Source organism: Dendropsophus ebraccatus, chromosome 9 (assembly GCF_027789765.1).
Source record: "Dendropsophus ebraccatus isolate aDenEbr1 chromosome 9, aDenEbr1.pat, whole genome shotgun sequence".
NCBI lineage: Eukaryota > Metazoa > Chordata > Amphibia > Anura > Hylidae > Dendropsophus > Dendropsophus ebraccatus.
This window is the reverse complement of record NC_091462.1, coordinates 38,167,796-38,192,387: the sequence shown is the minus strand read 5'-3', so window position 1 is coordinate 38,192,387 and position 24,592 is coordinate 38,167,796. Positions and strand designations below refer to the sequence as shown.

Genomic DNA, 24,592 nt, shown 5'->3' with positions numbered 1-24,592 from the left:
GGATTCGGTCGGGTCCCGGAGATCTCAGCCGCTGCAGCCCGGCGCGCGCGCTGAGAGATGAGTCCAACACCCATAGAGAATGACAGGAGAGTCCAGCGCTCCGTCATTCTCTATGAGCGTTGGACTCATCTGTCAGCGCGCGCGCCGGGCTGCAGCGGCTGAGATCTCCGGGACCCGACCGAATCCAGAAGCGGGACCCGGCGGGATGAGGTAAGTATAGGGGTCTCTAACGGGGGGTCGGGAGCCTGTCACCCCGGCACGGGGGGTGACAGGTTCCCTTTAATTAAAATTTTTTATCAGACTTCTCCTTTACCTAATTTAAAAACCTAAAGATTCTTTTGTAATTCTGAACTATTCAAAGATGGTGTACTTTCTCTTTCTTATAACTGCATAGATTCCCCTCCCTTGGATTATAATATATCTGATGCTGTAGCTACATTTATAAATGAATGTGCATATTTTGTTTGCAGACTACCCCTTTAATAAATGTTATAGATTTTCTTTCCTTCCACTGTAACAGGTTTAGTCACACAACATCATCAGACTGGTCCAGCTTCTTCCATTGTTCTGTGGTCTAGCTCTAATGCTCATGTACCCTTTGTAGGTACTTTTGGCGGTGAACAGAGTTGACGTTGGACCACTTTTGTTAGGTACTAAAGTGGTTATCCAGCGCTACCAAAACATGGCCACTTTCTTCCAAAGACAGCCCAACTCTTGTCTATGGTGGATTTTTGCTACTCAGTTCTATTGAAGTGAGTGGAGCTTAAAGGGGTACTCCAGCAGGGGGGCACTTTATTGCTGGACCAGGGAGGAGGTGGCTGAGGGAAAAGACGTCCACTTACCTCCCCGGTACCAGCGGCTGGTCCCGCATCGCAGCGGTTCCCGGCTGCTTCCTGGTGTCTGACGCGGGCCCGAGACGTGACATCTCAGGTCCGCTCAGCCAGTCAGTGACAGAGGCGGGATCCGTTACAAGTCCGCTCAGATCCCGCCTCTGTCACCTGAGACGTATCGTTTTGGGCCCACGTCAGACAACAGGAAGCGGCCGGGAACCGGGCGGCGGAACCCGCCGCTGGAACTGGGGAGGTGAGTGGACGTCTTTTCCCTCAACCACCTCCTTCCCTGTCCCAGCAAAAAAGCCCCCCGCTGGAGTACCCCTTTAATTGCAAACCGCACCTGAACTGGAGACAAGTTTTTTGAGCACTGGACAACCCCTTAACCACCAAGCAATTTCTGGGGATGTATTGATCTGTGACTTGTTGCCATATTCCTCCCCCTGACAGGTGTCATTGTAATGGTGCAACTCACTTCACCTATCCTATGGGCAAGTGTTACTTTTTGACACTAAGTAAATATTTACATAAAAAGGTCATAATAGCAGTGAAAATCCTGTACTTTCATGTTAAGTGACTAAAAATTATAAAAAAAACTCCAGGTGGACATGTCTCCTGCCAATTCCCCTCTAAATTCAACTTCACTGTACTGCACAAAAAAAAAAAAAATAATAATTGAACCCTGTACCATTTTGGAATTGTTTTGTATTATGACATTGTTTAGTCTTCTCTTTTTTGTGGTTTCTAGTTTATAAATACATTTGACACTGCTCATTGGCTGAATCATTGACCGTTTACCAGTAGTCACGATGCACCTTGTATGGTTAGGTTGTGGAAGGAGTCCTTTTTGCATATATGTGATGAGAGCTGTGGCACAGGTTCGCCTGAGAGTCGTAGAGGCACCAATGCATCATACAATGATCACTTCAGTCTTTTGTGCCACAGGTCAAAGCAAGGGACAGCATGCAGCCTGACGTATTTCTGTCCATTAAAAGAGCACTCGAAGCAGCCGTATACAGTCTCTCTTTTGGAGTTTCCCATCCCGCACAGAGCGCATGGTCCCTTGGGAATGTTATTATTCAGGAGGTTAGCACGAGTGTGAGCGCCTTCTCGCATGAATGTGGTAGAAATGTCAGTCATGCTAGCAGCCTTGTCGTAATAATCCGAAAATATGTCATCCATGTAAGAATCTGCGTTAGCAATGATATCCATTGTTCTTTTCCCTGTCCAAGAAAACAAGAATTACTTTTAGGATTAAACACAGAACAAAACAAACATATCAATAAATACTTGTGGAAACATTCTTGTTAACATTCTGAGGTTATATTCACACACACACACTGTCAAAATAATAGCCATTTTTATTGGACAGCTGTTACGTTATAAAAACGGCCGTCATTATACAAGTAATGGACGTTATTTTGACGTTGTGTAAACACAGCTTGAGGCTGCAAACTACCGTATGTCAGTGGCATATACTTGGACACCATTCACACTAGGCAGGAGCACGTTGCTATGGCTGAAATTGCAAACACTAAAATACAGAAAATGCAAAAGCTCACCGCAATGGCAAGATACAGACCCACTACAGACATGAAAATAGTTAAAAGCAGCCCCCCCCCCCCCCCCCCAACTGCTAAAAAAAATTCCCACAAAAATAATGAGGCTCTTGGTTACCATTTGCAAGCAGTGTAAACCACCCCACCGCGATAAGGTGGCCTCATATCGGGGCAGACCCTACACTGTACTAGGAGAGCTGACCAAACTTGTCTTTTGTTCTGTGTTCCAGATGGGGGAAGTGGCTGACTCTACTTGGTCGTGCACTCCACCTATCCCACCCAGGTGGTGCAATTACTTTTGCAGGTATAAGACGGATTTCATGCCCAGAGCATAGGCGTATCACATGCCATGGAGAGGCCATAGTACAGTGTAGGGTCTGCCCCGATATGAGGTCACCTTATCGTGGTGGAGTAGTTTACACTGTTTGCAAATGGTAACCAAGAGCCTCATTATTTTTGTGGGAATTTTTTTTTTTTTTTTGGCAGTTGGGGGGGGGGGGGGCTGCTTTTAACTATTTTCATGTCTGATGTCAGGGATTTTAAAAGGTCCGGTCACGCACTATTCTCTCCAGAAATGGAAACTCAGCATAGGCAGTATAGAGCCAATGCTAAGCTTACATTTCTGGTGGGAACGGTTGACACAGGATGTTATGAAATTGCAGACAGCAGTTACCGGACCCGCAGCTGATTTTCTGCTGCGGATCCGCAGCGGATCGCACCCTTACCCTGGGTAAGACTGCTTCTGAAAAAGACCTGGACAGTAAAGTGAACTTTAGTGATCAGTGCCAGGCAGCAGCTGCCAAGGCTAATCAAATAATGGGATGCATCAAAAGAGGTAAAGATGCTAAAGATGAGAACATGGTTTTGCCTCTTTATAAATCACTGGTCAGACCACATAGGGAATACTGTGTACAGTTTTGGGCACCGATATAAGAAGGACAAAGCTGAACAGGAGCAAGTGCAGAGGAGGGCAACAAAGGTCATTAAGGGAATGGGTGGGTTACAGGACCAGGACATGTTACCACACTTTTAGAAAAAGGATGCTGTAGGGGCGATCTCATCACAATGTACAAATATATGAATGGACAGTACAGAGATCTTTGTAGTGATCTTTTTACTCCTAGGTCTGTAACCATGACAAGGAGGCATCCTCTACGTCTAGAGGAAAGAAGATTTCACCATCCGCACAGACGTGGATTCTTTACTGTACGAGCATTGAGACTATGAACTCTCTGCCAGATGATGTTGTCATTAAATGGGAGGTCTGGATACTTTTCTTGAAAAAAAAAAAATAGTATTACAAGTAATGGACATTAGCCGATGATAAGATGCGGATCCAGGGATTATTCTGATTTTGGAGTCGGGAAGGAATTTTTCTCCATGTGTTGGGAAGGCATCTGCTTCTGGATCAACACAGTAGGTTGAACTTGATGGACTCTTGTCTTTTTTCAACCTTAATAACTATGATATTATGTTACCTATCTTACCGGTGAATAAGATGCCTGTTCGGTACAAGGTGTTCCGTATAGCGTTCAATGAAAATGATCTACTGGGCACCTTCTCAAAACCTCCTTTCGAAGCAGATGAGACACAAAGTTCTGAAAAACAAGGACATATATCGCTAAGAATTATCTTTTTTTTTTTCTTACCTGGACAACTTACTATATAATGACCTAGAGTCAAATACGCATAAAAAAAATTATGACACTTACCAAAGTGACCATCCAGGTGAATGTACAGATCAAAAATACTGAATGCTATGGTTGTGTGGGCTGGAAATACAATAGCTTTGTCACGCCCCTTGTGGTTTTTCTCATCAATTATGTGAAACTGATATTAGATTGAGAAGATAGCAAGAAATGTATTAGTAAATCAATATTTAAATCCTCAGAAACACAGAAGCATTCCTTATTCATCCTATAAACTTTTTTAAGAATGCGGGGTTGGTTTGATTGAAGGGGATGTTATCGGCGGGTCCTATTGAACAAATAAGAAGCGCTGCGGAATCTGTTGGCACTATACAAATAAATATTATAAATAGTTTAACATGAAGTAAAATATGAAAGTTTTCATTTTGGCCACTAGATGTCAGAATAACAGAATAGACTTTAGATGGTGTCTCATTTTACAGCCTACACTAAAACTAGTAGGTGTAATGTTCAGATAAAGATAAGCAACGCTCACACTGACATTAGCAAAGAGAAAAGTGAAGAAAAATGAACTCGTAGGTTGGTCCCTGTAATGTGGCCTTTACATGGAGAAAAAAGGCATAGAGAGGGGCAGAGCAGGGTGAGTACTACCAGCCAGGTGAAGGTATTAGACTGGTTTCACACTGCCTCAAAATTTTGCAGAACACAAAAAAAAAACACCATGGACAGATGTTAGCTGGCAGTCAATGAAATTCTATGAAATGCCTTACATACTTGGTGTTTTTCTCCCCTTTTTGGTGTTTTTGAGGCTCCAAAGCAGTTTTTCCTCACCATACTCACCATAGATGTCTTCTTTCTTCACCAGACTCAGCACATTGAACTTGATGTCTGCCAGGCTCTGGCTCCCCAAATGTCTGCTCAGACAATCAGTGGCTGAGCTGACACTGCTGCAGCTGCTGATTGGCTGAGCTGAAACTGGAGGAGTCTCTGCTTAGCCAATCAGCGGCTGAGGCGGGGTCCCATCTCTTAGAATAAATTTTTAAAGCACCGCAAGACACCAGGAGGGTAAGGGCCCTATTACACAGAGCAATAGTCAGCTGAATCAGGCAAATCCGGCCAATAATCGCTTCGTGTAATAAAAAGAACAGAATCAGAATCAGCTGATGAAACGATCATCGGCTGATCGTTTCTTTAACAAACATTGGGCGCCGACCGCACATCGCTACGTGTAATAGCGATGCGCGGCCGACAGCTGATGATTAAAGTAAAAAATGATAAATATTACGAGCAGCCCTTGCTGCCTGATAATCGTCCCGTGTAATAGCTCAGTAAACGAACGCCGACCTAGCAGATCGGCGCTCGTTTATTATAGGGCTGTGTAGTAGGACTCGAAGATTAAACACCCAACCTGCCACCCCCCAATGAAGCATGGTCTGGGTGAAGTAAATCAGTTGTCCCCCCCGCCCAAGTGATCTGGCACACAGAAAACAAGGTGTGCCAGGTCTGTAACCCCTTCCTTTATGGGGTGGGTGTATTCGGGTTAGCATTTGAACCTGAACACAGACTTCAGTGATGTCCGAATGCCGATCCGAAAAAACATTAAAATCAGCACAAACAGAATACACACAAAAACACACAAAAAAACCCATAAAAACCGCAAACTGTTTTTTTTTTTTTTTGCTTTTTTGTGGAGGCCAGAAAAACGGCTTAAAAAATCCTGGGTCTGGGGGCAACCTTACACACTCCACAGGAGCAAAAATAATAGGAAATTTTAAAAAAAGACTAATAAGAAAGTTGCATATTATAAAGATCTGTAGACTTACCCTCATGGCTTCTCCCCGCATACCAGCATGGACAGACAGAGAACACTGGCGAGTTGTCCGAATGCTCTCCATGACCACACATAGGATCTCCTTCCCATTCTCTCTTGATTGTCGAACTAAACAGTGTTCCAAGTCAATTGTTCTAAGAATGAGAGTCAGTAGATTAAAAACAAATCAATTGCCATAAAATAATATAATGTGACCGCATCATGAGGATGTTTCAGCCATAAGTGAAAAAACTGTAATATTAAAGGGTTTTTCCAGGCTGCAATGACTGATGGCCTATGCACCGCGCATTTACTTGAAGGGGTTTTCCAGGTTAATAACAATAATTGTTTACCTACTGGATAGTACATCAATCAGCAGGGTGACGACACCCAGCACCCTCGCCAATCCGCTATACATCGGCACGGTTGTCAGCACCCCTGATCAGACATCAATGGCTAACTCTATGACCATGTAACTATCAAGTGCTCATCTGCAGTCTATTTATCCGCACTGGACTGGACTGAAAAATTACACAGTAAGTGGGTAGCTCTAGTTTCAACATGGAAACCATGCAAATATGCAAAAAAAATTTTTTGTTGTTGTTGTTTGTTTTTATTTGTTTTTCATTTCAATATTTTACTATCACTATCATTTTAAGTAAATATATGTTTTTACCATATGAAAGTAAAGCATGAACATACAGAGATATAACATACATACATACACACTGTACAGTATATACTAATGTAAGTACCTGTAGTTCAGTAATTTCACCACCAGATGTCACTAGTACACAATACTATTCACCAATAACTATTTACCAAGGTAAGCGTGATTGATTCAAGTGATTCTTTTCCCAGCAAGGACAACATGTGCATGGAGCACACGTTGTCCTGTATGTTCTCCCTGTGGGTTTCCTCCAAAACACTTCTACACAAGTTCTGTTGTGTCCCCCGGCTTCTTATATGGACCTAGCACTCTGACAACAGGAGGGATACCCAAACACATGACGCATCTTGGCACGCCACCTTAGGTGAACCGCTGACATTTATATAGAAATTTCCAGCCTGGCATCTACAACTGGAACAGACAAGATGACTTATGACAGCTAACTGATGGTTATGTTACCTCTGGGTTTGGTGACCCAAAAAATACAATGTACTTTCTTCCCTATACAAATGACCAACACAAAAAAAGTATATTATGCAGTGCACATTGCAAACTATGCATCGTACATTAAAGGGGAACTAATCTAACCTGCTGATAGCCCCTCAATGCGTACAGGACGCAGAGGAGGAATGTATGACTCTTACCTTCCTCTTCGGTGGCGTTCCTGTGCAGTTAGTAGTTGAATCCACGGTCCGGAGCACCAGGAGGAGCGTTGCCCCGCCTCTATTATGCCGAGATGGCCCACTCCTTCTAATGATAATCAATGGAGTGGGCGGGCCAGATCGGCACAATGTGGGCGGGGCAGTGCTCCTAACTGTGCTCTGGGCCAGGGCCGTCTTACCCATTGGGCATGGTAGGCGGCTGCCCGGGCGCCCTTGCGTCCTAGGGGGCCCCTGCCTGCTGTGACAGCAGGCAGGGGCCCCCTAGGACGCAAGGGTCCCCGGGCAGCCGCCTCCCATGCCCAATGGGTAAGACGGCCCTGCGCGCCCCCCCTTCCCCTTCTGTTGCGACCGCAAGCACTTTCTTGCTTGCGGTCGCAAGAGGAAATCCGGCCCCGGCTGATGCGTCGCTCCCTGGGGGATTCTCCGGGAGCGCACGCATCAGGAACCTCAGTGCGCGTCGCTGGGGCTTTCTGTACCGGAAGTCCTGGCCTGGGCGCACACTGAGCTTCCGGATGTATGCGCTCCCGGAGAATCCCCCGGGGAGCGACGCATCAGCCGGGGCCAGAAGAGGAGAGGAAGCAGCGACGGGGGAGCGCTGGTAGGTGAGTTGTGTGTTTGTTTTTTTTATCTGCTTTGCAGGGGGGAGCCATCTATAAGGGGGGAATACGGGGGAGCCATCTATAAGGGGGATACAGGGGGGAGCCATCTATAGGGGGGATACAAGGGGGAGCCATCTATAGGGGGGGGATACAGGGGGGAGCCATCTATAGGGGGGATACAGGGGGAGCCATCTATAGGGGGGGATACAGGGGGAGCCATCTATAGGGGGGATACAGGGGGAGCCATCTATAGGGGGGATACAGGGGAGAGCCATCTATAGGGGGGGATACAGGGGGGAGCCATCTATAGGGGGGGATACAGGAGGGAGCCATCTGTAGGGGGGGATACAGGGGGGAGCCATCTATAGGGGGGATACAGGGGGAGCCATCTATAGGGGGGGGTACAGGGGGGAGCCATCTATAGGGGGATACAGGGGGGAGCCATCTATAGGGGGATACAGGGGGGAGCCATCTATAGGGGGGATACAGGGGGAGCATCTATAGGGGGGGGATACAGGGGGGAGCCATCTATAGGGGGGATACAGGGGGGAGCCATCTATAGGGGGGGATACAGGGGGAGCCATCTATAGGGGGGATACAGGGGGGAGCCATCTATAGGGGGGATACAGGGGGGAGCCATCTATAGGGGGGATACAGGGGGGAGCCATCTATAGGGGGGGATACAGGGGGGAGCCATCTATAGGGGGGATACAGGGGGGAGCCATCTATAGGGGGATACAAGGGGGAGCCATCTATAGGGGGGGATAAAGGGGGGAGCCATCTATAGGGGGGGATACAGGGGAGAGCCATCTATAAGGGGGTAATACAGGGGGAGCCATCTATAAGGGGGTGATACAGGGGGAGCCATCTATACCGGGGGATACAGGGGGAGCCATCTATAAGGGGGGGATACAGGGGGGAGCCATCTATAAGGGGGGGGATAAAGGGGGGAGCCATCTATAAGGGGGGGGGGATAGAGGGGGAAGCCATCTATAAGGGGGTAATACAGGGGGAGCTATCTATAAGGGGGGGGGATACAGGGGGAAGCCATCTATAGGGGGGGATACAGGGGGGAGCCATCTATAGGGGGGATACAGGGGGAGCCATCTATAGGGGGGGATACAGGGGGGAGCCATCTATAGGGGGATACAGGGGGAGCCATCTATAGGGGGGATACAGGGGGGAGCCATCTATAAGGGGGGGGGGGGATACAGGAGGGAGCCATCTATAAGGGGGTAATACAGGGGGAGCTATCTATAAGGGGCCAATACAGATGTGCAGTGTGTAGAGAGATGAGGATGGTGACAGAGTGTGGAGCCTAATATGTCTGTCTGGCAGATTCTGTGGATTCTTGGCTTGGAGAAGTTCTCATAACGGCACAGGGCAAATGGAAAAGAAGATGAAAAGGGAAGAACTCTGATCAGAGAAGACGTCCCATGTGAGTCACTTGATGTATCTGCACTGTAATGTATATGGTGTACAGAACCTGTGTAGAGCTGGGTACCTCTGTATGACTGGATGAGGTGATAGTGATCTGTGTACAGTGGATTAGTCAGTATCAGCGGTGGTGTTAGTCAGTATGCGGTGGTAATATTTGTTGCTTGTTATCTGGCATATATATAGAGAAGGGCAAAACAACATGTCTCATATAGACAGAGGGGCAACAACATGACTATTATATTATATATGAACCATGTTGTTTCCATGTATTCTGTATACAGGGAAACAACATGGTTCTCATATATAATATAATAGTCATGTTGTTGCCCCTCTGTCTATATGAGACATGTTGTTTTGCCCTTCTCTATATATAAGCCATGTTGTTTCCCTGTATATTGTATTATACAGTATACATACAGGGAGACAACATGGTTCTCATATATAATAGTCATGTTGTTGCCCCTCTGTATATATGAGACATGTTGCACTGGTGTGACAATAAACCCTGCAGATTGCTGTTGGAAGTGCTGTCTCCATTGTGTTTTTTGGATACTTTGAAGCCAACCTGGTCTGGTTTGGTGAGGCACGCACGCACGGTTATTTTTTGTTTTTGCGCTGCTGAAAGACTGTGTTGTGAATTAAAGTTTATGTTAACAATAATTAGTATTTTTTATTGTACGTAATTGTACTGGCTAGGGGCGGGGTTGCAAAGATGGGGGGTTTTAATGGAGGCGGCAGCGGGGGGCCCAATTCGCACCTCTGCCCAGGGGCCCATAATGCTGTTAAGACGGCCCTGCTCTGGGCCGATTCATCTACAAACTGCACATGAACGCCACCGAGGGGGAAGGTAACTCACACACCTTCCTCCTCTGCACCCAGTGTGCATTAAGGGGCTATCAGCCAGTTAGATTTGTCTAACCTTCTGATAGTTCCCCTTTAAGGCTATGATTCCACATCGTCTTTCTTTGGCCACCTTTTTGGATGGCTATCATTATGGGGCCACAATACTATATAATAATATGCACATTTTGGTCATAATTTGCATAATACACACATCGGCGCCAAAATGTGTGTATCACCGAAATCAACGGCAAAATGACAGCCATCTAAAAAGGTGGCTAAAGAAAGACGTCGTGGGAACATGGCCTGACACTGTAAATTGTGAATGTACTAAGGCTGTGGTCACACTACCATCAGAGCCCCCTGGGCAGCTCTTTTTCTAACCATTTTTAATTTTCTAAAAGTAAATTTTTTATAAAATTTTTTTGTATGTTTTTATGAGGACAGACATTTTGTCTGAGCTGTTTTTACCAGCATTTAAAGATATTCTTTTCTGCAGTCTTCATGGACATAGGCAACAATAGGAGCTACCCCATTGACATGAATAGTAAGGCTATGTTCACACTACGTAAAAGTACGGCCGTTGTTGCCGATGGCAACAGGGGCCGTACTTTTGGCGCGGTGGAACAATGCCTTACTTTTAATGGGATCCTGGCCGGAGATTATACACATAGTATACGCTCTGGCTGGGAACGGCCAGTCTGATACGTAGTGTGAACATAGCCTAAAGGTGTTTGTGACCTTTGCAGAAATCATTCCACACAGAGTGGGGAACTAAGCTGTGAGCCTCATCTATTGTCATATCCAGCTACTGGTGTCACCTATCACTGTAATGCCTCAAGCAGCCTCCTCCTTATCATCACAGCTACAAGTCTGTCTCAGCTTAGTTTTTGGCTAAGAGGTCAGAATTGCACAATGACCATGCCATTTTTTGTAACCAAATTTGTCTAGAGAGATATTTTAAAAAGGATTCAGACAAATTCTCACAAACATCAGCACTGTGACGTACAGAGGTTTAACTTGAAGCTCAGCCCCCCCACCAAAACCATGCACTTACTGTATAAGGGCCCTATATTACAGGGATCGATAATATGCCGAACCAGGCAGATTATTGCTCCGTGTCATAAAGACAACGATCAGCCAAAGAAACAATCACTGGCTGATCGTTGTCTTTTAACATGTTTTAAAATCCTCAGCTGCCGACCGCACATCACTACATGTAATAGTGATGTGCGGCCAATGGCTGAGGAAACTGTAAAATATAATAATGCATATACTTACCTCTCCACACTCCCCAGTGTCCTTCTAGCTTCTCCCCGGTCAATGCAGCCGCTGCTGGCACGTCAGAAGCTGTCTGTGCAGTAACAGGCTTCTCAACCAATCACTGGCTGCGGTGCTGTCCTGTCTCGGCCAATGATTAGCTGAGTGGCTTGTCACTTCAGAAACGGTCTCAGCAGTGCCAGTTGCAGGGAGCTGAGAGAAGCTAGAGGGACACCGGCAGGGCCGGCCTTTGGGGTGTGCGACCTGTGCACTTGCACAGGGCGCCTCACTCCCGGCCAGCTAGGGGGCGCTCTGGCAGACAGAGAGCTGCACTGCACATCTATGGACGTTAGATGTGCTGCCTATCTGCTGGAGCGGCCTTCCAGCTGGCCGCCCGCCCTCTTTCATGCCTGGTGGGCTTGCTGAGGGCCCCTGCTGGATTGAGGAGGCTCCAGCAGCTGCCAGACATAGGGAAGAGACCGGCTCCATCCCCCCTCCTCCCTCCCCCTCCCCCTCCTGCACTCTCCGTGGATGCCCCCCCTCCCTCTCAGCAGCTCCCAGGCTGGACATACCACAGAAGATCCAGTGAAGAGCTGTGGCCCCCTCTTTTCTGTCCTGGTCCCCCTCCCCCTGCAGTGATGTCTGCCCCCTCCTTTATACAGCTCTGCAGTCGGTGCAGAAGGTAAGGGGGTAGGCCTGCAGGCTGCAAAGTCATGAGGAGAGGAAGATGGAGATAAGTGCAGGCCTGGAGCCGAGGCCAGCATGAATAGTAAGTGTCTGTGAATGTCTGTGTGATGGGCCTGTCTGTGTGTGTCTCTGTGTGTACATAGCTCTGTCATGTGTCTGTGTGTGTGTGTGTGTGTGTGTGTACATAGCTCTGTCATGTGTGTGTGTGTACATAGCTCTGTCGTGTCTGTGTGTGTGTGTGTGTACATAGCTCTGTCATGTGTGTGTGTGTACATAGCTCTGTCATGTGTGTGTGTGTACATAGCTCTGTCATGTGTGTGTGTGTGTACATAGCTCTGTCGTGTGTGTGTGTGTGTGTGTGTGTACATAGCTCTGTCATGTGTGTGTGTGTACATAGCTCTGTCATGTGTGTGTGTGTACATAGCTCTGTCATGTGTGTGTGTGTGTACATAGCTCTGTCGTGTGTGTGTGTGTGTGTGTGTGTACATAGCTCTGTCATGTGTGTGTGTGTGTACATAGCTCTGTCATGTGTGTGTGTGTGTGTACATAGCTCTGTCATGTGTCTGTATGTGTGTGTGTGTACATAGCTCTGTCATGTGTGTGTGTGTGTGTGTACATAGCTCTGTCGTGTCTGTGTGTGTGTGTACATAGCTCTGTCGTGTGTGTGTGTGTACATAGCTCTGTCATGTGTGTGTGTGTACATAGCTCTGTCATGTGTGTGTGTGTACATAGCTCTGTCGTGTCTGTGTGTGTGTGTGTGTACATAGCTCTGTCATGTGTCTGTGTGTGTGTGTGTGTGTACATAGCTCTGTCATGTGTGTGTGTGTGTGTGTGTGTACATAGCTCTGTCGTGTCTGTGTGTGTGTGTACATAGCTCTGTCATGTGTGTGTGTGTGTACATAGCTCTGTCATGTGTGTGTGTGTGTGTACATAGCTCTGTCATGTGTGTGTGTGTGTACATTTCTCTGTCATGTGTGTGTGTGTACATAGCTCTGTCATGTGTGTGTGTGTACATAGCTCTGTCGTGTCTGTGTGTGTGTGTGTGTACATAGCTCTGTCATGTGTGTGTGTGTGTGTGTACATAGCTCTGTCATGTGTGTGTGTGTGTGTACATAGCTCTGTCGTGTCTGTGTGTGTGTGTACATAGCTCTGTCATGTGTGTGTGTGTGTACATAGCTCTGTCATGTGTGTGTGTGTGTGTGTGTGTGTGTGTACATAGCTCTGTCATGTGTGTGTGTGTGTGTGTGTACATAGCTCTGTCGTGTGTGTGTGTGTGTGTGTACATAGCTCTGTCATGTGTGTGTGTGTGTACATAGCTCTGTCATGTGTGTGTGTGTGTGTACATAGCTCTGTCATGTCTGTGTGTGTACATAGCTCTGTCATGTGTGTGTGTGTGTGTACATAGCTCTGTCATGTGTGTGTGTGTGTACATAGCTCTGTCATGTGTCTGTATGTGTGTGTGTGTGTACATAGCTCTGTCATGTGTCTGTGTGTGTGTGTGTGTACATAGCTCTGTCATGTGTGTGTGTGTGTGTACATAGCTCTGTCATGTGTATGTGTGTATACATAGCTCTGGCGTGTGTGTGTGTGTGTGTATACATAGCTCTGTCATGTGTGTGTGTATAGATAGCTCTGTCATGTGTGTGTGTGTGTGTACATTTCTCTGTCATGTGTGTGTGTGTACATAGCTCTGTCATGTGTGTGTGTGTGTGTGTACATAGCTCTGTCATGTGTGTGTGTGTGTGTACATAGCTCTGTCATGTGTGTGTGTGTACATAGCTCTGTCATGTGTGTGTGTGTGTACATTTCTCTGTCATGTGTGTGTGTGTGTACATTTCTCTGTCATGTGTGTGTGTACATAGCTCTGTCATGTGTGTGTGTTTACATAGCTCTGTCATGTGTGTGTGTGTGTGTACATAGCTCTGTCATGTGTGTGTGTGTACATAGCTCTGTCATGTGTGTGTGTGTACATAGCTCTGTCATGTGTGTGTGTGTGTACATAGCTCTGTCATGTGTGTGTGTGTGTGTACATAGCTCTGTCATGTGTGTGTGTGTGTGTACATAGCTCTGTCATGTGTCTGTATGTGTGTGTGTGTACATAGCTCTGTCATGTGTGTGTGTGTGTGTGTGTGTGTACATAGCTCTGTCATGTGTGTGTGTGTACATAGCTCTGTCGTGTGTGTGTGTGTGTACATAGCTCTGTCATGTGTCTGTGTGTGTGTGTGTGTACATAGCTCTGTCGTGTGTGTGTGTGTGTGTGTGTACATAGCTCTGTCATGTGTGTGTGTGTGTACATAGCTCTGTCATGTGTGTGTGTGTGTACATAGCTCTGTCGTGTGTGTGTGTGTACATAGCTCTGTCGTGTGTGTGTGTGTACATAGCTCTGTCATGTGTGTGTGTGTACATAGCTCTGTCATGTGTGTGTGTGTACATAGCTCTGTCGTGTGTGTGTGTGTACATAGCTCTGTCGTGTGTGTGTGTGTGTACATAGCTCTGTCATGTGTTTGTGTGTACATAGCTCTGTCATGTGTGTGTGTGTATACATAGCTCTGTCATGTGTGTGTGTGTATACATAGCTCTGGCGTGTGTGTGTGTATACATAGCTCTGTCGTGTGTGTGTGTATAGATAGCTCTGTCATGTGTATGTGTGTGTGTGTATACATTTCTCTGTCATGTGTCTGTGTGTACATAGCTCTGTCATGTGTCTGTGTGTACATAGAAGAAGACATTTAAAGAGAACCATTTAGCCCAATTGGGCTGATATGGTTCCCAGGAGCGCTGTATGAAGCTCCTGCAGCAGCCGCAGGACATACCGCCCGCAGTTGCTGCAGAATATTTATACTGGAGAAAAATGAGTTCTATTCCCCAGGCGCACAGGCAGAAGCGGGAAGGTAGTCATCTGGGCGGAGGCCATAGAGGCCAGTAACATACCTCTCTGCCTGTCAATCATCCCTCCGAGCGTGCTGACAGGCAGAGAGTGGTGACTAGACACAGACGGTGCAGACGGTGAGCCACCCAGATGACTACCTCCCTGCCTCTGACTGTCACGCACCAAGAGAATAAAACGTGTTTTTCTCTGGTATAAAGCTTTTGCAGCAGCCGCGGCTGGTACGTGCCGCGGCTGCTGCAGGAGCTTTATATAGAGCTCTTGGGAACCATATCAGCCCAATTAGGTTGATTGTTTCCCTTTAAGTTTCATTTCCACTTTGCTGATAGACTACAGATTTTCTGCACTCAAACCTGCAGAAAATCCTTAGTGTACCTGCCCTTGTATGAATAGACCCTTGGCATGGAGGCTTATGTGTGTGTCTACATGTACTGTGTGTGTCTGTGTGTATTTGTGGGTAGCTGTGTGGGGGGCTGGGGTGGTAGTTTGGGGAGCTGAGGGTGGTAGTTGTTTGGGGGCTGGGGGTGGTGATTGTGTGTATGGCTGAGGGGTAAGGTAGTTGTGTGTTTGGCGTGGGTAGTTGTGTACATGGCAGGGGGGTCGGGTGATGGGTGTTGTCTGGAGGGCAGGAAGCTTTATGTTACTTTAAAGGTGTCGGGGGGGGGGGGGGGGGGGGCGCCGAAAGAAAGGTTTCGCACAGGGCGGCATTTACCCTAAGGCCGGCCCTGGACACCGGGGAGCCTGGAGGGATAAAGTATATACTTACTTATTTACTATATACAACAAGGGCTGCACAGACATCGCTAACAATATATAGGCTCAGTAAACGAGCACCGACCTAGTAGATCTGGGCTCGCTTACATTAAATGTCGGTCCGTGTGATACGGCCCTAATACTGGTGTTTTATTATTTGGTAGTGGAGCCTTTAGAACAGGGATGGGGAACCTTCGACCCTCCAGCTGTTGCAAAACTACAATTCCCATCATGCCTGGACAGCCAAAGCTTTAGCTGTCCAGGCATGATGGGAATTGTAGTTTTGCAACAGCCGGAGGGCCGAAGGTTTCCCATCCCTGCTTTAGAACTTGGTTGTGACTGCTACCTCTGTACCCCTATGGAGATATAAGTCCATGATATGATCCTCTACCTGGATATCAGCTCCTTAAGCAGGGTTGGGACTTCCACTTCATGTTTGGTTACAACGCCAAAGGAAGCTTTAACTGCGACAGAATCCGATCCATAAATATTAATCCCGACATCATTCATAATCTGGTTCCCATGTCTCCTGTTTAAGGAAACGTCCGATTTATCTTCGTAATTCAGCAGCTGATAGGAACTGACCCCTAATGAACAAAGAAGAATATGACTCTAATCCAGTACTGAAGAGAACTGATGTATGTAGTACAGGTCATAACAGCAGGTATATAGCCGCCAAACCTTTCCTATAAGTATGCATGCATATGGCGGTGCTGAAGCTCATCCTTGGCGGTGCTGGGAATCCTTGCATATGGCGGTGCTGGGAATGTGTTACTGAGCCTAATTACTTGTCTAAAGATCAGGGATACTGAGGAGCCCGCCACTAGGGACAAACAGGTGCAGCCTTAAAGGAGAAGTCCAGTGAAAATTTTTATTAAAGTATTGTATCGCCCCCCAAAAGTTATACAAATTACCAATATACACTTATTACAGGAAATGCTTATAAAGTGCTTTTTTCCCTGCACTTACTACTGCATCAAGGCTTCACTTCCTGGATGATGTCACGACCCGACTCCCAGAGCTGTGCGGGCTGTGGCTGCTGGAGAGGATGATGGCGGAGGGATGCTCAGTGTCCCTCCAGTGTCTTGTGTCCCTCGGTGTCCCCCTGCCATCATCCTCTCCAGCAGCCACAGCCCGCACAGCTCTGGGAGACAGGTCGTGACATCACCATTTTATCCAGGAAGTGACATCACCATGTTATCCAGGAAGTGACATCACCATGTTATCCAGAAAGTGAAGCCTTGATGCAGTAGTAAGTGCAGGGAAAAAGCACTTTATGTGCATTTCCCTTAATAGGTGTATATTGGGGATTTGTATAACTTTTGGAGAACAATACAATACTTTAATAAAAATATTCACCGGACTTCTCCTTTAATTTTACCCTGTCCTTACTATACACCCTAGGTGATGGCCCCCATCTGGATGATAGTCCCTCCAGTAAGTGCACTGGGAATGGTAGGATAGTGACTGGTCCAGCATCCCTGCTTCTTGAAGGCTGGTGGCCATGCTTCTTTGTTTCCTCCACAGTTTTAAAGGGGTTATCCAGCGCTACAAAAACATGGCCACTTTTCCCCCTACTGTTGTCTCCAGTTCAGGTGCAGTTTGCAATTAAGCTCCATTTACTTTAATGGAACTAAGTTTCAAAACCCCACCCAATCTGGAGACAACTGTAGGGGGAAAGTGGCCATGTTTTTGTAGCGCTGGATAACCCCTTTAATGCCAACAAGCGATAGTCTTAGTCAGTTGCTTTGGACATCTACTTTGTACATGATACAAGCATCTTTTCCAACAATAGTTTACAAACAGCTCATTACATTTATAATTCACTCTGTCAGAATTACAGTGGATCAGAAGTTTACATACACTTATAGCTTATTCAAAAATCATACAAAACAATGTATTGGCTTTAGAAGCTTGTGATTAAAACCATTTGAGCTTATTGTAGGTAGACCTGAGGTAGGATGTTATAGAGGTACTCCAGAGAATAAAATCATTTTTGAATTAACTGGTATCGGAAAATTATATAGGTTTGTAAATTACTTCTATTTAAAAAAAAAAGTCTTCCAGTACTTATCAGCTGCTATATGTCCTGCAGGAAGTACAGATTTTGTTCTAGTCTGGCACAGTGCTCTCTGCTGCCACCTCTATCCATGTCAGGAACTGTCCAGAGCAGTAGCAAATTCCCATAGAAAACCTATACAGTGGTGCCTTGGATTACGAGCATATTCATTCCGGGACAGTGCTTGTAATCCAAATCTGCTCTTAAACCAAATCATATTTTCCCATAAGAAATCATTGAAATGCCGACAATTGGTTCCATACCCCAAAATAATGATTTTATATTCTGAATAACAGATAAAACAAACATTTATAAACAGCTGAATATGGAATATTATAAGTAACTGTACAGTATAGCAATCAGCATGTGGAGAATAAGGTATAGTAAGTGCATAAACCTGAAAAAACAGCAGCAGTTTGTAGATACAGGATGGAACTGCAGATCCCCATAATGCAGTAGTATAGTACAACAGGCTAGAATAGAGAAGCAGGGCTGCTGTCAGAGGTCTGTGTGGTCACATGACAGCAATGGGGAAGGGGTGTGTTTAGCATGGACCAATCAGGACTGACAGAGACTGCAGGGAGCAGAAAAGAATGAGCAGGACATATATGGGCACAGTATAGAAGCACTCTGTCCGGGGATAGAGAGGTTACCACTATGGAGAGATTACCCCCACAGTCCTGTCCCCTGATGTGAGCCCCAGCCTGAAGTATATCTGCTATGATTTGGAAGGTGAGGGAGACTTCCTGGGTCAGAGTACAGGGCTGTAGACCCCGCTATGCAGACCATGCCCCTCCCCCACTTGCCCTCCCACCCAGTACAGGGAGCTCTTAAACCAAAACAATGCTCTTAAACCAAGTCACAATTTTGAAAAACTGTGATCTCTTAAACCAAGTTACTCTTAAACCAAGGTACGACTGTATTGCTCTGGACAGTTCCTGTCATGGACAGAGGTGGCAGCAGAGAGAACTGTGTCAGACTGGAAAGAACATACCACTCCTGCAGGACGTACAACAGCTGATAAGTACTGGACTTGAGATTTTTTTAACAGAAGTAATTTACAAATCTGTATAATTTTCTGACACTAGTTGATTAGAAAAGATTGAGTACCCCTTTACGGGTTTACTCGCCCCTTTGTGTAATATAATAACATAAATCAAAAGAAAACAGCCAAGACATGGAAAAAAGAAGTGGGGACCTCTATAAGTCTAGCACATTATTGGGAGCAATTTCTAAAGGCCCCATGTTCCTCTCTTCAATTTACAGGCAAGATCATGTACAAGTCATTAGTGTATAGGAAGGAGACATGTTCTGTCTTTCTGGGGGCAGAAAAACTCTGGTTACTATGACTGCTGCCGATTGTATTGTGGCTTCTGCAACATTAGGTTCCAGCATGGGAATGGCTTATGATTAAAGTTATGATTTAAACTTGTTTTTTTTTTTTGTGCTTTGGCCACTACAACATACTGTAGGTTACAAAGTAATCTGACCATATGAGATATATATCAGTAATCAGTCATATGTCAGAAATCACTAACCCTAAATCTCTCTCTTCTGAATTCTTTGTTCTTGAAGACCCTTGTGGCCGCCACTTGTAACCAGTCTCTGCTCAGACTACACACAATTAACAACCACTCCCTGATATCTATTCTTCAACCAATCACACATCTACTGTATAGATAGATGTATCTATACAGTAGATATCATTTTTCACCAACTTTTCTATCAGGTCTTTATAGGAAACTGTACCAGAAGCCCTTTAAGGAAGTGGTGAAGGGGTCTGATACATGGAGGGAGCGGTTTAAACATAAACTAGACAGCAGAAGGTTCCAGATTTTTAACAGGAAACCATGTTTTGAAATCTAGTGCATATTTGGACTGTCCAGTCTAAGTAATTATCGTTTGTTTTAGATTAATGCCAAAAATGTGCACCCTAATTTGGTGCTTTTTTGTTTGCACATCTAAGCCCCACCTCTTTTTGTGTGGCCATTTGAAGAGGATGTACCACCAGATACATCCTCTTTAATCTGAACCCACGGATCGAACGGCGCCATCACGGGGAAGCCGGTGCCGCAGTCCGTTTTTTGGACCGTGGCCCGGTTCCCGTGCACAGCGCCGTTCTATGCACCGGAACCGGACGGTGCTCAAGCACTGGAGGTAGGCCGGCCCACCCCCAGTGGGAGGGAATTCCCTCCCCTGCATGACGCGGCTCCATTAGAATGAATGGAGCCATGTCATATTCCCTCCCAATGGGGGCCGGCCTACCTCCAGTGCTTGAGCACCGGCCGATTCAGGTGCATAGAACGGCGCCGTGCACGGAAACCGGACCGCGGCACCGGCTTCCCTGTGACGGCGCCGCTCGATCTGTGGGCTGATTAAAGAGGACGTACCTGGTGGTACATCCTCTTTAAGGCCCCTAAAAATGCCAGATTAACTGTTTTTTCTTTCAAGCATTTGCGTTTTTTTTCTAGCGTTTGAACAATCTTATTTGTGGTTTAGGTGTTTTTGTGTGCCATCACATGACCTAGCTGTTGGACCACAAAAGGTGACAAAAAAAAAAAAAAGCCATATGCACAGCAATGGTGTTTTTGAAACAACTAGAACAATCTCATTGAAGTCTAGGGGAGAAAAACCAACACAATTTGCAAAAAAAAACAAAAAAACACCACACCCCCAGTATATCTGCATTTTTACAAAACTGTCAAAGAGCCAGAAAGGAGAGAAAAACGCCACCCAAAAAAAAACACCATGGGGGGAGATTTATCAAACATGGTGTAAAGTGAAACTGGCTCAGTTGCCCCTAGCAACCAATCAGATTCCACCTTTCATTTTCCAAAGAGCCTGTGAGGAATGAAAGGTGGAATCTGATTGGTTGCTAGGGGCAACTGAGCCAGCTTCACTTTACACCATGTTTGATAAATCTCCCCCATACGTATCTAAGGCAGAACATAAACTTCCATTCACTTCCAGCTAACATCTGGCTGCTGGTGTTTTTGCAGAAAAGAAATAAACCAAAAACGCCATGGCGTTTTTATTGGTGTTTTCCCAGGATTTTAAGGCAGTGTGAACCCAGCCTAAAAAGTGTCAGAGAACACTGAAAATATGATGCCAGTTATGTACAGCTATTGGTCACAAATCACACTACATTTGTGGCACTGGCTGTCCTATGTTTTTTTTTCTTTTGCTATGTCTAGCTGCTATTCCGATGAAAGAGCTGCTAAGACTAGATGCAATTCTGATGGGGGGTAAGAATCTGTTCAGGGACCACCACCACCAAAATTATTCCCCATTTATCTACAGGACAGTTTGACCCTTCTAAACCACTGGGCCACCAGGGCTATTAAAATAAACCACTGAAACCCCGGGGAACATTTAGAAACACCGCAGCTCGCCTATAAGATCAGCACAACAGCAGCATAAATGTTCCCATATAAAACACTATTGGGAATTACCTGCGGAAATTTCCTTGTCTCCGTTAAGAATATCCTTGAGTGTAAAAGGGGTTGAGATGTACTTGTACTTGCGGGAAAGCAGGCAGCGCTTCTTCTTTATGACGAGGCTCAGAGGCTGGTACTTGTCTGCTTCACTAAGGTTGGGCACTGGGATCAACCTCCCGCCATCACCTACTTGTTTTACAAAGTTCTTGGTAGCAGCAGCAAACATAGTAGAAGGATCTCCTCAGTCTTGTTAGACGATGGTCTGGGACACTTAGCGGAGATGGAGGAAACATGAAGTAAAGGTCCCAGTTGTAGGTGTGGATGGCAGCATCCTTGCTGTGTGATGCATGCAGCATATGCTGTGCTGTTTCCAGCATCTCATGTACCCTCATTGACTCCTGTTACTTCACTCAATGAATAATTCAAGGTGTAATGCAATAGGGGCCTTTGTTGCTGCTCCCAGTAACACACTGGACGTGTCCCGTGGACTGAAGCACAAAGGTTCTCAGGTTAAAAAAAAAAATAGGAAGGTAATCTGGATATTTTTTCATTTCACTGTGAAACAATAGAAGATCTTTGATTTATACACCATCCAAATATTTATTAGGTTATTAGTATTAATTATACTATAGGACATAATTTTCAAAAATCAAACCATACAAAGTGCCCAAAGATGTAGAATTCCTTACAAGATTGCATTGCATCACCTTCAAGGAGAAGTCCCAGCAAGTCAGCAAGCCAGGGGGATGTGAGAACATAATATACGTCCTATACTCACCTATCCTCCTGTCCCGCAGCACCGCTCCCGGGTCCCATTGACAGCTGCTGGTGACCTGCAGTTCTTCCTGCTGCAATGTCATGTACCTGGCTGAGTGATTGGCAGCTCAGCCAATCAGTGACTGGGGTTGGGACACTGCCCTAGTCACTGACTGGCTAAGCGGGAAATGGCTTCACGGTCTGTTAAGTTGCAGCTGAAAAAGCTGGGTACGTAATGTACCCAGTTTCCAGCAAAAAATCACTTCCTGCCGCAGGGCCGCTTTAACCAGAGGGCAAAAGATGCACGTGCACCGGGCCCACTGATTAAAGGGCCCACCCCCAAAGCAGTCCCACTGTTGCTATGTGCGACCAGTGCGGTCGCACAGGGCTCCGGCCACCAGCCTGTCAGGGGGGAGCGCCATGGATGGGTAATCTACTTACCCATCCATGGCGCCCTCTGCAGGCCCCCCGCCCGCTGCTGCGCTGTACATTGTAGCTATGAGCGCTCGTAACGCACCGGGTCCACCAATGTATTAAAACGGCCCTGTCCGGCCAGGGTAGGCAGCTGCTATGGGGCCAGAGGCAGAGTAGGCAGCTGCTATGGGGCCCAGGGATACTTAGGGAAAATAAGAGCTGTCCTGTGTCTTTTTACTTAACCCCTTATGTACTGCAGTGTATAGGTGACACAGTGTTCACTTACATGCTGCAACACAAAAAAGGGGTTAATAAGTAGAAGACAAGGAGATCTCTGCTTCACTGCTCTGATAACCCCTGACCTCTGTTCTGCAGCTGCTGCAGTCAAGTAGGAAAATGTGCAGGGCTCCATCCAGATGTCAGGGGTAGGGATGGTCCGAACCTGCCGAGGTTCGGGTTCGTACAAACCCGGACTCTCGGCAATGATTCCAGCTGTCTTAAACCTCCGTGCAGAGGGTGGATAAAGCAGAAAGACCGCCTGGAAAACTGGGATACAGCCTATGGCTGTGGCTGTATCCCGGTTTTCCAGGCGGTCCTCCCGCTTTATCCACCCTCTGCACGGAGGTTTAAGACAGCTGGAATCATTGCCGAGAGTCCGGGTTCGTACGAACACGAACCTCGGCAGGTTCGGACCATCCCTAGTCAGGGGTTATCAGTGCAGGAGCAGTGAAACAGAGATCTCCTTGTCTTCCTTTTTAACTCTTTTTTTTGTATTGCAGCATTTAAAAGAACATTGGGTCACTCACACACTGCAGTACATGAAGGTTTAAGCAGAAGGTAGTCTGCTCGTACACCTACAGTATGCATTTAACCATAAGGGCTCCTAATGGCTCCTAATAGTTTAAATACAGTGGACTGACAAAACAAGCAGCCATTGGCTTTCTGCTCTGCCAGTAAATGTACAGTGTATTGTGTTGTGCAAAGGTTTTTGCTATGAAGGCCCCCTGAATCCTAGCTACGCCCCTGCTTCCGGCAGCGGTCAGTGGGGCCCGGGAGCAGCGCAAGAGAGGCAAGGGAATTATTATTTTCCCGCTCCCCCATCCTGCCTATTTTTTTTTATAATCTGTGGGACTTCTCTTTTAAGGCTATGTTCACACACAGTATTTTGCTCAGTATTTTATTTTTAACCAAAACCAGGAATGGATTGAAAAGACAGAAATTGTGCAAAACTTTCCATTATAATTGTTCTTTGTTGATTCCATTTCTGATTCCATTTCTGATTTCTGACCGCTACAAATACTGATCAAAATATACTGGGGGAGTGCACAGGGGGGCTATATACTACTGGGGAGCACAAAGTGGGGGGTCTATATACTACTGGGGGAGCACACAGCGGGGGTCTATATACTACTGGGGTAGTGCACAGGGGGGCTATATGGGAGGGAGAGCACGCAGAGGGTCTATATACTACTGGGAAGCACAAAGTGGGGGTCTATACACTACTGGGGGAATGCACAGGGGGCCATATATACTACTGGGGGAGCGCACAGGGCGACTATATCCTACTGGGGGGGCGCACACGGTGACTATATCCTACTGGGGGAGTGCACAGGGGGGCTATATACTACTGGGGGAGCGCACAGGGCGACTATATACTACTGGGGGAGCGCACAGGGCAACTATATATTACTGGGGAGTGCACAGGGCAACTATATACTACTGGGGAGCGCACAGGGGTTTACACACTACTGGGAGAGTGCAACACATTTACTAACGGTGTTCAGTTCGGACTCCGGTAAGCGGACCTTCACTAAAAGCTGTTGAGTACCCCTGTGCTATAGTGTCCCCAGAGAAGCAGTGACAGCAACACAAGCCCTGATCCCTGGCTCACTATCCATTCCCCCTCCTACTCACAGACACCTACTGCACTGCTAATGGAGAAACAATCAGCATATCATAGAAGCAGTGTGAACATAGACCAACAACAGTGCTAGAAAATCTACAGCAATGTTACAAGCAATATTAGCAGATTCCATATAGTAAGTAATAAGGTTTATTGTGTAGTTATTGCTATATTCCCGGCTGCTATGTCTCACTGCATTGTGCCGCATCCTCCTCCTCCTCCTCCTCCACGCCTCTGCTACAGAGGATGGCTTCACCTTCATTACCATATAGGCCACGCCCATCAGACGCGTCACAACAAATCACGCCCCTACATATAACACAGGCGATTTTCTTTCCGGCTGCGCTAGCTCCGCCGTTCGTCACCATGGTAGCGGG

At 46.4% G+C, this 24,592-nt stretch overlaps 1 protein-coding gene across 3 annotated transcripts; it reads right to left on the bottom strand.

Moving 5' to 3' along the window:
* Positions 1-1,175: 1,175 nt before the first annotated feature.
* Positions 1,176-24,431, bottom strand: PJVK (pejvakin). 3 transcript variants are annotated; one of them, XM_069983020.1, is made up of 7 exons: positions 24,409-24,431; positions 21,158-21,697; positions 16,038-16,233; positions 5,862-6,003; positions 4,102-4,219; positions 3,877-3,987; positions 1,176-2,053 (listed from the first exon to the last, which is right to left on the bottom strand). In XM_069983020.1, exons 2-7 carry the CDS (start codon positions 21,366-21,368, stop codon positions 1,752-1,754), a joined length of 1,080 nt encoding a protein of 359 aa, XP_069839121.1. In that variant the 5' UTR covers positions 21,369-21,697; positions 24,409-24,431; the 3' UTR covers positions 1,176-1,751. The 3 variants fall into 3 exon arrangements, with proteins under 3 accessions (XP_069839121.1, XP_069839119.1, XP_069839120.1); XM_069983018.1 differs by lacking the exons at positions 16,038-16,233; positions 21,158-21,697; positions 24,409-24,431 and adding an exon at positions 11,341-11,379; XM_069983019.1 differs by lacking the exons at positions 16,038-16,233; positions 21,158-21,697; positions 24,409-24,431 and adding an exon at positions 6,604-6,662.
* Between the last annotated feature and the right edge of the window lie 161 nt (positions 24,432-24,592).